At 43.5% G+C, this 13459-nt stretch overlaps 1 protein-coding gene across 1 annotated transcript; it reads right to left on the bottom strand.

The window, feature by feature from the left end:
• Positions 1-2615: 2615 nt before the first annotated feature.
• Positions 2616-12982, bottom strand: cox14 (cytochrome c oxidase assembly factor COX14). Its single transcript, XM_073070844.1, is given in 4 exon segments — positions 2616-2841; positions 2843-2957; positions 11898-11950; positions 12908-12982. Coding segments are annotated over 2 exon segments (177 nt in total). The 5' UTR covers positions 2948-2957; positions 11898-11950; positions 12908-12982; the 3' UTR covers positions 2616-2769.
• Between the last annotated feature and the right edge of the window lie 477 nt (positions 12983-13459).

Here is a 13459-nt window from a genome sequence, read left to right as displayed (position 1 = left end):
TTGTTTTGCAGCCCTAGGTGCCATCTCTTACACTGGTTTGGACCTGGCCAAGGCGAGCATGTGTCTGATTTGGTTTAATTATCAAAAAGTGGAAAAGCCAATAAGAATGGAGCTACATGTTTTCTTTAAAACACCGAGTAGCTTGTTTGGTAACCTTGTCACCTGATGTACAACACAAGTGTACAAAGTAGGAAATCCCAGAGTTGATCATCAGTGTAGGAGAATTGCAAAAGTTGGCACCTTCAGGGGTCTTGGAGCAAATGGCATCACTCACTGAAACACACTTTCTATTTTGAGGTGGTTTTTGATACTCTTGGTAGGCACTTCCTTGTGGTGTGAATGATTGGCTGACTGGTGGGGGGGGGGTATTGGAGAGAAATGATGGGGCTTGTTCTGTTGGACATGCAACTCCACCTGTTTTGATTTGTGTTGAACTGTTTATATTGCTGTAGAATGCTACTTTGCAGCTTTGCTGTGCTCAATTCAGCCCATTTCTGCATTGCAGATGCTGGCTGAGCTTTTGTTCAGTCTTGGCCAGGCTGTCAAATGATGGAAGATGGAGGATTTTTTTTTGGGCTCCACGCTGCCTTCTGAGCCAAACACCCCAATGACTAGATCTAAGTGGCTTTAGCAACAGCAGTGATTTAGGGGAGGGGGTGGAGGACAACCTTGTTAATTACAGTACCAAAATTGCCTTGCATTTTAAATCAATGCATCAAACTTCCTGTCAATACAGACTCGTGGTTTGCAATGACAAGCTGTGGATGTGTTGGTGGAAGTTCTTGTAATTCTGTTTTTTTTTTACTGGATACATTGCAATAAAAATGTTGTTAAATATTTTAAATGGAATCTTTCCACTTTATTTCTGCTCTCAGTAGTACACTCAATCATACTCTTAGTGCTTTAAGTCAGCTCACAGAAAGACAGTAAGCAAATTCAGAATCTGACATTTAGAGAGCAAAGTACAAGAGACTGCAGATACTGAAATTGGAGTGGAAAGACAAACTGCTGGAGGAACGTAGTAGCTCAGGACCAGATGAAGGGTCTCAGCCCAAAATGTCAACTGTCCATTTCCCTCCAAGATGCTGCCTGACCTGCTGAGTTTTACCAACAGTTAAAGGATGACTCTGACTTCATTTACAATGAGAAGAACTTAAACTATTTTTAAAAAATTACATTTACCCATTGGGGCTTTTGGGCACAAGAACAGAAGAGACATCCTTTGCACTTGCTCAAAGTAGTCAGTGCTCTTTGTGATAACTACCTGTTCACTTTGTTAGACTTTTTGGATAACCAACTCCCCTACCAAGCTGGGCCCAGCATCAAACTACTCTGCCCTGGGATTGCTGCTCTAGCATGATAGTGATTCAAACTTTTGGGAGCATTAATAAAAGCAACATCCTCATTCAAAAAGTTGTGGGGGGAGGGAGAAAGATGTGGTTTAAAATGAGCTGATATACTAGTGGAGTGACCATTTTGGTGTCAAAGAGCTTGTGCTCAAGGTCCAAGTGCAGAGTCTGATAAGGAGGTTGATGCAAATAGGGCATTGTCTTCTATTTAACTCGCTATTCACTTCAGAGGTAGAAGTGGCTGTCAGTGGGAGTGATGGTCACCTCCTGTGTGATGGGAGAAGGGTTTGGGTGTCCCTGACAACCCATACATGAAGTGTGTGCAGCTGCTGTTCCCCTCCGACCCTATGGCTCGACTGCCACTGAGCATGAGTTGTGATATCATGTTGCAGTTGTACAAGACATTGGTTAAGCTGCACTTGGAATACTGTATGCAGCTCTGGTCACCATATTTTAGAAAGTGTTAGTACTGATTAGAGTTTTAGGTGCAAGGAGGGCTGGGTTTGCTCTCACTGTCACTGGAATGTAGGAATCTTGAGGTGGGGGAAGCTTGTGTCCCTCATTTATAACCTTTAAGATGAGATGGTTGCAATATTTTTTCCCCAAAGGTGGCAAGTCCAAGGTGAGGGGGAAAAGTTTTAAAGGGGATCTGAGAATCAACTTGTTCCACAGAGTGGTGATATATGGAATGAGCTGGCAGAGGAAGTAGTAGAGGCAGATACGATAACATTTTAAAAGGGGGATATGACAAATGGGGATTAGCAGAGATAGGAGCATGGATGGGTTGGGCCAAAGAACCTGTTTCTGTGCTGTTTGACTCCATGTGATTGTGACACCAAAATGCTCGCTGTTCATTGAGTTTACTGCTCTTCTAATTTCATCTATTGTATGTACTGTTGACAAGGTCTGTACTCTGGGCCTTTCTAGAATAAAACCATTCAGACTGCAGACATCACCCCAGTTGCCTCTCGAATTCTCCATCCTAATCCCCCCTCCAAATGAAACCATTATAGTGCAGCTCAAGTAAGTAAACAGTACATGTTAACTCAACATCAGATCATCTATTATCACTGCTCCAGTTTGTTTGCCTCTTTTTCACCTGGTCTCATCACCACCACATCTGTTTGCCTTTGATCTTTATTCAGTTCTTTCTATCTGTTGCTCAGTCCTTTAGGAGAACTAGCAAAAGCTGGTAATGCAAGGTCATTTAAGGTGGAAGAAGCAGCCCACTGAACACTTTTTTAAAAAAAATTACACAAAGCTCAATTTGTTTCAAAAGAATTATTTTAACATTTTATAACATATAGATCTTAATGTTGATTCACACAATTCCTGTAGCTGGATATACAATCTAAAGCATTCATTTCTTACACAAAGGGTGGGAGTGGGGGCTGCTCAATTCCCCAAAACAGGCAGCTTTTTAGTCTTTTATTATTTCACTGGCTTGATCTTCAGCTGCTGTCTTCAAGGCCTTTTGTCTCTGGAAGAAGCGGGTAGACACGGAGACTGCAGAGATAGCCACCGTATGCTGTTAGTAATATCATTGAGCCAGAGACCACCTTGTAACCCATGTCTGCAAGTCTCTTGGAGGACATCATGGTGATGAATCTGAAATACATACACCAAGATTTAGCTGGAGATGGGAAGGGAAGGGTTGAATTTTAACAAACTTGCTTGAGTGCTGTGGTTCTCGACCAAGGAGGGGGGGTAATGTTTTTTTTTCTGGTTAATGTGCTTTCTATCAGCCAGGCATACTTCACCATGGACAAATAACCCAGCAAACACATGATCTCTGAAATGGGATCTGTCAGGGATAAACAATTCCAGATTCAAGCTTTAAAAAAAACAGGGATGTTTTAACCCTAAACCCTGCTGCTGTCAGAGGGGAAGGTGGATATTGAGCAGCTATATCCCCTGACCCAGTCACCAGAAGTGGCCTGGGATGGCCATAGGTAGGTAACCTGTACCTGCTGACTATGGTAGTCTCTGATCTTAAGTAGTGCTCAGTGCTGTGACTAAGGCATGCTCACATATGTGGCTTTTGTTGTAGAAGCTGGGGGAAGATGTGGTGTTCAAGCACTCGTGTCTGCAGGATAACGCATTACACTCCAACAATCACTTTCAGCAAAGTCTGCTCTCCCACAGTCTTTTCAACTGCCACATACAAATGTTGCCTACAATAGAGATCCAAATAAGGAAACAGAACAGATTCAGATGTCACAGGATGCATAAGCGTTGATAAATCCCTAGGCTAGATGAGATTATCCAGGTTGCTTTAGGAAACAAGGGAGCTGGGGCACTGACAGATTTTTTTTGCATTTTTTTTTAGTCAGGAGAAGTACCAGTAATCTGAAGGACAGCTAATGCTGTATACTTATTTAAGGGCAATGAGCATTATGTCAGTGGTAGGAAAATTGCTAGAGAAGATCCTAAGGGATAGGATTTATATACATTTGGAAAGGGAGAAGCTGATTGGGGATAGACAGCATACACTTTGTGTGAGGAGAAGAACATAAGAAAAAGGAAAAGAAATTAAGTAATTCGGCCCATAAATTCTAGTCTGCCTTTTGGTCACAGCCGATTCCTTAATTGCAGGACTGAAGGAGAGTGGTGCGGACAACCCAACACATCTGTAGTTGTGAACTTCCCATGATTCAGGACATTTACAAAGACAGGTGTGTAAAAAGGGCCTGTAGGATCATTGGGGACCTGAGTCACCCCAACCACAAACTGTTCCCAGCTGCTACCATCCGGGAAACAGTACCGCAGCAAAAGAGCATGGATCAACAGGCTCCAGGACAGCTTCTTCCACTGGGCTATCAGACTGATTAACTCTCACTGATTTTGAGTGTATTTCTATGTTACATTGATTGTTCTATTTATTATAAATTATTATAAATTACTGTCATTGCACATTTATACAGAGACATCATGTAAAGATTTTTTTTTACTCGTATGTGAAGGATGTAAGAAATAAAGTCAATTCAATTACAATCCCTCTCAACCTTATTCTCCCCATATCCTTTGACACGCTTATTAATCAAGAACTTATTAATCTCTGTTTTAAATATACTCAATAACTTGGTGTCCACAGCCATCAGTGGCAATGAATTCCACAGATTCCCCACCCTTATCTCTATTCCAAAAAGATGTCCTAATCTGACGATGTGCCATCTGATACTATACTCTCCCAGTATTGAAAATGTCCTCTGCACATACATTCTACCTAGGCCTTTAAACATGAGAGGTTTCGATGAGATCTCCCACCGCATCTCCACCCCCCCCCCCCCCCCCACCAAATTTGTCTAAACTGAACTCCACCAAGTACGATCCCAGAGCTGTCAAGCGCTCCTTGTTTTCATGAACCTCCTCTGGACAGAGCTAAAAAGTGCTCATAATACTCCAGATGTGGTCTGACCGATGCCTTTATAAGGCCTCAGCATTACATCCTTGCTTTTATATTCTAGTCTTCAAAAACGAATGCGAACATTGCATTTGCCTTTCTTATTGCAAGTTAACCTTTTAGGAATCGTGCACAAGGACTCCCAAGTCCCTCTGCACCTCTTAATTTCTGAATTTGGCCCCTATTTAGAAAATGGTCCATGCTTTTATTCCTTGTATCAAAGTGCACGACCATACACTTCCCTACACTGTATTCCATCTGTCACTTTGCCCATTCTCCCAAACTGTCCAAGTCGTTCGTTCTACAGACTCCGTTTCCTCAACACTATCTGTCCCTCCACAAAGGATCATCTGGAAACTTAGCCACAAAGCAATTGATTACATCATCCAGAATATTAACATATAACATAAAAAGTAGCAGAACCCAACACTGTTCCCTGCAGAATATCACTAGTCACCAGTAGCCAACCAGGAAAGGCCCCCTTTATTCATAAAGACCATAAGACAAAGGAGCAGAAGTCGGCCATTTGGCCCATCGAGTCTGCTCCACCATTTCATCAGGAGCTGATCCAATTTTCCCTTTAGTCCCATTCCCCTGCCCTCTCACCATAACCTTTGATGCCCTGACTACCCAGATACCTATCAATCTCTGCCTCAAATACACCTAATGACCCGGCCTCCACTGCTGCCCGTGGCAACAAATTCCATAGATTCACTACCCTCTGGCTGAAAGAATTTTCTCGCATCTCTGTTCTGAATGGGCGCCCTGCAATCCTCAAGTCATGTCCTCTCGTACTAGACTCCCCCACCATGGGAAACAACTTTGCCACATCCACTCTGTCCATGCCTTTCAACATTCAAAATGTTTCTATGAGGTCCCCTATGATACTAAGCTGGGTGGCAGTGTGACGTGATGAGGATGTTAGGAGAATTCAGGGTGACTTGGATAGGCTGGGTGAGTGGGCAGATACTTGGCAGATGGCGTTTAATGTGAATAAGTGTGAGGTTATCCACTTTGGGAGTAAGAACAGGAAGGCAGATTATTATCTGAACAGTGTAGAGTTGGGTAAGGGAGTAATACAAAGAGATCTCGGAGTCCTTGTTCATCAGTCACTGAAGGTGAACGAGCAAGTGCAGCAGGCAGTGAAGAAGGCTAGTGGAATGTTGGCCTTTATTACAAAGGGAATTGAGTACAAGAGCAAGGAAATCCTCTTGCATTTGTACAGAGCCCTGGTGAGACCACACCTGGAGTATTGTGTACAGTTTTGGTCTCCAGGGTTAAGGAAGGACATCCTGGCTGTAGAGGAAGTGCAGCGTAGATTCACGAGGTTAATTCCTGGGATGTCTGGACTGTCTTACGCAGTCCATTATGTTCCAGATGCTGGGAGAGTCCAGTACCAGAGGGCATGGTTTGAGAATAAGGGGTAGGTCATTTAGGACCGAGTTAAGGAAAAACTTCTTCTCCCAGAGAGTTGTGGGGGTCTGGAATGCACTGCCTCGGAAGGTAGTGGAGGCCAGTTCTCTGGATGCTTTCAAGAAGGAGCTAGATAGGTATCTTATGGATAGGGGAATCAAGGGATATGGGAACAAGGCAGGAACTGGGTATTGATAGGAATTGATCAGCCATGATCTCAAAATGGCGGTGCAGGCTCGAAGGGCCGAATGGTCTACTTCTGCACCTATTGTCTATTGACATTCTTCTAAACTCCAAGGAGTACAGTCCAAGAGCGGTCAAACGTTCCTCATATGTTAACCCTCTCATTCCGGGAATCATTCTAGTGAATCTTCTCTGAACTCTCTCCAACGTCAGTACATCCTTTCTTAAATAAGGAGCCCAAAACTGCAAACATGATTCCAAGTGAGGTCTTATAGAGCCTCAACATCACATCCCTGCTCCTATATTCTATACCTCTAGAAATGAATGCCAACACTGCATTCGCCTTCTTCACCAGCGACTCAACCTGGAGGTTAACCTTAAGGGTATCCTGCACGAGCACTCCCAAGTCCCATTGCATCTCAGAACTTTGAATTCTCTCCCCATTTAAATAATAGTCTGCCCGTTTATTTCTTCTACCAAAGTGCATGACCATACACTTTCCAACATTGTAATTCATTTGCCACTTCTTTGCCCATTCCCCCAATCTATCCAAGTCTCTCTGCAGACTTTCTGTTTCCTCAGCACTACCGGCCCCTCCACCTATCTTTGTATCATCAGCAAACTTAGCCACAAAGCCATCTATTCCATAATCCAAATCGTTGATATACAACGTAAAAAGAAGCAGCCCCAACATGAACCGCTATGTAACACCACTGGTAACCGGCAGCCAACTAGAATGGGATCCCTTTATTCCCACTCTCTGTTTCCTGCCAATCAACCACGTATGCAACTTACCCGTAATTCCATGGGCTCTTATCTTGCTTAGCAGCCTCATGTGCGGCACCTTGTCAAAGGCCTTCTGAAAATCCAAATACACAACATCCACTGCATCTCCCTTGTCTAGCCTACTTGTAATTTCCTCAAAAGTCATAGACTTTGTGATTAGAGTCATTCCCACTCTTTTAATATCATCCCTGTAATACCATGGGTCTTTTCTTGCTTATCAGCCTCATGTGCAGCATGTCAAAGACCTTCTGAATATCCAAGTAGACAACATCCACCGATTCTCCTTTGTCTACCTTGCCTGTTGGTTCCTCAAAGAAGTCCAACAGATTTGTCAGGCAAGATTTGCCCTTAAATAAGGTATGCTGACTTTGGTTGAAACCACGTTGACGTCAGGAAATCATGCTGACTTCTGTCTATTTTACTGTGCGCGTCCAAGGACCCCAACACCTTATCCTTAATAATGGACTCCCAATATCTTGCCAACCACAGAAGCCAGGCCAACTGGCCTATAATTTCCTGGGTTTTTTTTGCCTCCCTCCCTTCTTAAAAAGATTTTCCAGTCCTCCAGAACCAAAATGTAGTGATTCTTGAAAGACCAATACTAATGCCTCTGCAATCTCTTCAGCTAGCTCCTTCAGAACTCTAGGGCAGGGGTGGGCAAACTTTTTGACTTGTGGGCCACAAAGGGTTCTAAAATTTGACAGGGGGGCCGGACCAGGAGCAGATGGACGGAGTGTTTTGGTAATACACCTCATAAGAGAAAATAAAATATCATGGGATATGTAGAAAACATGTGCTTTAATTTCAATTGAAAATGAACAAATGCATTACAACAAAATATCTGTCTTTGAAGTCCCATGGTATTTAGCTATTTATTGAAATGACTTTTAAAACACTGAAAATTAAATGAATAAAATACAGCTTTTTTTAATAGTAACAGATTATTTTAAAGCACTGAAAATTCTGTTATCCTTCAAGATATTATCATCACTCTCCTCCTGACTGTCTTTATTTCAAAAACGGTAGGAGATGCAGGTCTACTTGTCCTGCTCCTTCTTATTCAATTGTCCCCTGTGCCAAAATTCAACAACGACCAGCACAAGGACAGAACAGTGACAGCGCGCCAGTATGCGGAGTGCGTTATTTGATCTGGAGCGCATTTTTTATTTTGAGAACGTACGTGCACCTGCGCACTACTCATGTCCATCACTTAACAGAAATGACATGTAACATGTAAGGCTTATTGAAAAAAATAACGCCAGAATTGCGGGGAAAAAACGTTAACAAGGTTTATTAATATAATTTCATCAAGTTCTGCGGGCCGGATTAAAAAGCTTGCCCCCGGGCCGTAGTTTGCCCATGCCTGCTCTAGGGTGTACACCATCTGGTCCAATTGACACTTCTATCTTTGGACCTTTCAGCTACCCAAGCATCTTCTTGACTACACTCACTTCTGCCCCCTGCCACACTCGAATTTCTGACATACTGCTAGTGTCTTCCACAGTGAAGACTGATGCAAAATAGTTACTCAGTTCATTCACCGTTTCTTTGTCCCCATTACTACCTCTCCAGCACCATTTTCCTACAATCTGATGTCCACTCCTGTCTCTCTTTTGCCCTTTATGTATCTGAAACAACCTTTGGTATCCTCTTTTATATCTTACTTTAGTAGCTAGCTTACTTTACTATTTCTTCTTATTTCTCCTTATTCTTAAGGAAGATGTGGCAAATGTGGCTGACAAATGAAAGACAGTGCATACAATGTAGCATATATGCAAAATATATGACACCGGAATGTGAGGTGACACTTGTGGGCTGACCCCAGCACATCCTTGGGTGTGTTGATTCTTAATGCAAATGATACATTTTACTGTATGTTTTGAAGAACGTGTGATAAATAAATCTGAATTTGAATTGTTCCCAGAAGCTCCAGCCGTTGCTACTCTACCATCATCCCTGTTAGCATCTCCTTCCAAGCAACTTTACCCAGCTTCTCTCTCGTGCTCTGTAGTTCTTTATTCAACTGTTAGATAGATAGATAGATAGATAGATAGATAGATAGATAGATACTTTATTCATCCCCATGGGGAAATTCAACTTTTTTCCAATGTCCCATACACTTGTTGTAGCAAAACTAATAACATACAATACTTAACTCAGTAAAAAAATATGATATGCATCTAAATCACTATCTCAAAAAGCATTAATAATAGCTTTTAAAAAGTTCTTAAGTCCTGGCGGTAGAATTGTAAAGCCTAATGGCACTGGGGAGTATTGACCTCTTCATCCTGTCTGAGGAGCATTGCATCGATAGTAACCTGTCGCTGAAACTGCTTCTCTGTCTCTGGATGGTGCTATGTAGAGGATGTTCAGAGTTATCCATAATTGACCGTAGCCTACTCAGCGCCCTTCGCTCAGCTACCGATGTTAAACTCTCCAGTACTTTGCCCATGACAGAGCCCGCCTTCCTTACCAGCTTATTAAGACGTGAGGCGTCCCTCTTCTTAATGCTTCCTCCCCAACACGCCACCACAAAGAAGAGGGCACTCTCCACAACTGACCTATAGAACATCTTCAGCATCTCACTACAGACATTGAATGACGCCAACCTTCTTAGGAAGTACAGTCGACTCTGTGCCTTCCTGCACAAGGCATCTGTGTTGGCAGTCCAGTCTAGCTTCTCGTCTAACTGTACTCCCAGATACTTGTAGGTCTTAACCTGCTCCACACATTCTCCATTAATGATCACTGGCTCCATATGAGGCCTAGATCTCCTAAAGTCCACCACCATCTCCTTGGTCTTGGTGATATTGAGACGCAGGTAGTTTGAGTTGCACCATATCACAAAGTCCTGTATCAGTTTCCTATACTCCTCCTCCTGTCCATTCCTGACACACCCCACTATGGCCGTGTCATCAGCGAACTTCTGCACATGGCAGGACTCCGAGTTATATTGGAAGTCTGATGTGTACAGGGTGAACAGGATATTGATATATCCAAATTTAGCTTCTCGATCTCAAACTGCGTAGGGTGAATTCTATCATATGATCATTGCCTTGGGGTTCCTTTACCTTAAGCTCCCTTATCAAATCTGGTTCATCACACAACACCCAACCCAGAACTGTGTTTTCCCAGTGGCCTCTACCACAGTTACTCTAAAAAGCCATTTCATAGGCATTCTACAAATTCCCTCTCTTGGGATCCAGAATCAACCTGATTTTCCCAATCTATTTGCCCTTTTTACATACCTTTTCTGTCTCCCATTGTAATTTGTGCCCCACATCCTGACTACTGTTTGGAGGCCTGTTAACTTCCATCAGTTTTTTTTTACCCTTGCAGTTTCTCAGCCCACAAGGATTCTACATCTTCTGAACCTGTTATTTCTTTGTAGGATTTTATTTCATTTTTGTTTAACCAACAGAGCCATCCCAACCCCTCTGCCCAACTGCCTGTCCTTTCAATACAATGTGTATCCTTGGATGTTAAGCTCCCAACTATAATCTTCTTTCAGACAAGACTCATTGATGTCCACACTATATCTGTCAATTTCTAACTGTGCTACAAAATCATCTACCTTATTTCATATACTGCCTCACCAACATGATTTAAGTTTTTTTCTGAGGATGTATCTAAGAAAATTCGAAGTTATTTGTGATAGTAACAATCTGGATGTTAAGTAGGAGATATGATTAGTAAGTCTGCAGATGACAAAAAAAAGTTGTTGGTGTTGTGGATAGTTAGGAAGGCTTTGAAAAGCTACACCAGGATATAGTTCAGCTGAAAAGCTGGATACAGTGTCAGCAGACAGAATTTAATCCTGGCAAGTATGAGGCGATTGTGTGCAGTCTGGTCACCACAGTGCAAGCTGAATCATCTGCAGCTCAACATCAGTAAGACAAAGAGGAGATGGTGATGGACTTTAGGAAGACTAAGCCTGCACTGCTCCCTGTTACTATTGATGGTGAGGACGTGGATGTGGTGAGAATCTACAAGTACCTGGGGGTGTACCTGGATGACAGACTTGAGTGGAGCACCAACACAGAGGCTGTGTACAAGAAGGGCCAGAGTCACCTCCACTTCCTGAGACTGCAGTCCTTTGGAGTGTGCAGGCCTCTCCTTCATGTGTTCTACCAGTCTGTTGTTACCAACACAGTCTTCTATGCTGTGGTGTGCTGGGGCAATGGCATTAACGTGGGCTCAATAAACTGATCAGAAAGGCTGGCTCTGTTATAGGAGTCAAACTGGACACACTGGAGATTGTGGTAGAACAAAGGACCCTACGGAAAATCCTGGCAATTCTGGACAATGTTTCTCACCCTCTGCATGCCACCTTGGCTATTACTATTTTAGTAATAGACTAAGACAGCTGTGCTTCTCCAAAGAGCGCTTTACCCTCTGCCATTAGGCTCTATAATGAGTCAACCTATAGCCGGGGAAGTGATGACCCTCCTCCTGTTAGACTGTTTGTAGTAACTTATTTTTTATTTATCCTTATTTTTCTTCTAATATTTGTGTATCTCTGCACTTGTAATGCTACTGTGACACTGTAATTTCCTTTGGAATCAATAAAGTATCTATCTATCTGATGGGCTAAAGAGCCCATTTCTGTGTTGTACAAATCTATGACTCAATAACTATGGCTCCCAACCCTTTTGGACTGTAATATCCTTTAAACAATTTGTAATCACAGACTATCTTTACCATCTAAATTTCAATATTACTTATTACACATGTAGCATTGCAACGTGTAGTCTTAAATGTACCTTTCAAATATGGATCTTCTATGACACCAGGGAATTGTTTTCTTTGTTCAAACCTTAAAAGCAAATGATTATGATTAGAATAAAGGCAATACAAGTCCTTTCAACACCCTCACCAATATCGCACTGTAAACCATTAACCTGCCATCAAACTGCAAACAACAGGTATAAACTATTAATAAAAACAAGGGATTCTGCTGATGCTGGAAATGTAGGTGAAGGGGAAACCTACAACTTCCCAGTTTCTCACTTTATTTCCCCCACCCACCCATCTTCCCCCTCACCTGGTTTCACCTATCCCCGCAGCTTGAACTCCTTCCCCTCCACCAATCTCCTTATTTCTGGCCTCTGCTCTCTTCCTTTTCAGTCCTGATGAAAGGTCTTGGACTGAAATGTCTACTGTTTATTCCCGTCCACAGATACTGTCGGGGATAAACGACTGACATTACTGGACATGATGTCACGTTGATTGAATTAAGTGGCAATCAAAGCAAGATAACAACAGAAAATAAACTCTTCTCGGGCTTCCAGCCGGGTACAACTGTCAATTATAACCGACGTTTCATGAAGAAGATGGCAGAGTTTGTCATCGAAACGCCAGTTAATATCGATACTTGTACCCGGCTAGAGCCCGGGAAGAGTTTATTCGTCATATACCCTGGAAAAGCAGTAGATCCTTTTTCAATAACAGAAAATGTTTCAACTTCTGGGGGTTCTCAGATAGGGCCAACTCCTCTCTGCTCCAAGCCGGGCTCCGATTACCAACCCACGGCTGCTGCCCGCAGACGGGGTGCCCCAGAGGTTGCAAAGCGGGAGGTAACCCCCACCACGGGCCCAGAGGCTGGCCCTCGGTCTCGGGTGCAAGGAACTACGAACGACCCGGCAAGGACAAGCAAACGACCGCCGGCGGCCGTTTCAGCTGCACCGGTGGCCTTTACGGCAAGCCGGAGGCTGTTCACAGTGAAGGGCAGAGCCCCTGACTCTTGCACCGTGGTTTTGAGACTCATTTTTACCGAACGGGAGCCGGGCAACGAAGCGCGAGCAGGACGCACCGGAACAGGAAGCGGCTACTGATTGACAGAGGTCGGTGGGAGGGTTCGGACAGTGTCCTTCTTGGTATTTTGTGCCCTCAGTAATAAGTATAATAATTATATCAGTGAGACCCGACGTAGATTGGGAGACCGCTTCGCCGAGCACCTACACTCCGTCGACCAGAAAAAGCGGGATCTCCCGTTAGCCACCCACTTCAATTCCACTTCCCGTGCCCATTCCGACATGTCAGTCCGTGGCCGCCTCCACTGTCGTGATGAGTCCACACTCAGGTTAGAGAAACAACACCTGATATTCCATCTGGGTAGCCTCCAACCTGATGGCATGAACATCGATTTCTCAAACATCCGGTAATGCACCCCCTCTCTCACCTTATCTCATTGCTTGTCCATCACCTCCCTCTGGTGCTCCTCCGCCTTCCCTGTGTTCCGTGGGTCTTCGGTTCTGTCCGATTAAATTCCCCCTTCTGCAGCCCTTTATCTCTTTCACCAATCCACTTCCCAGCTCTTTACTTC

The sequence above is a fragment of the Hemitrygon akajei genome, chromosome 18 (assembly GCF_048418815.1).
Source record: "Hemitrygon akajei chromosome 18, sHemAka1.3, whole genome shotgun sequence".
NCBI classification, from domain to species: domain Eukaryota; kingdom Metazoa; phylum Chordata; class Chondrichthyes; order Myliobatiformes; family Dasyatidae; genus Hemitrygon; species Hemitrygon akajei.
Note: the sequence above shows the minus strand (reverse complement) of the source record. Positions and strands in the feature narration are given on the sequence as shown.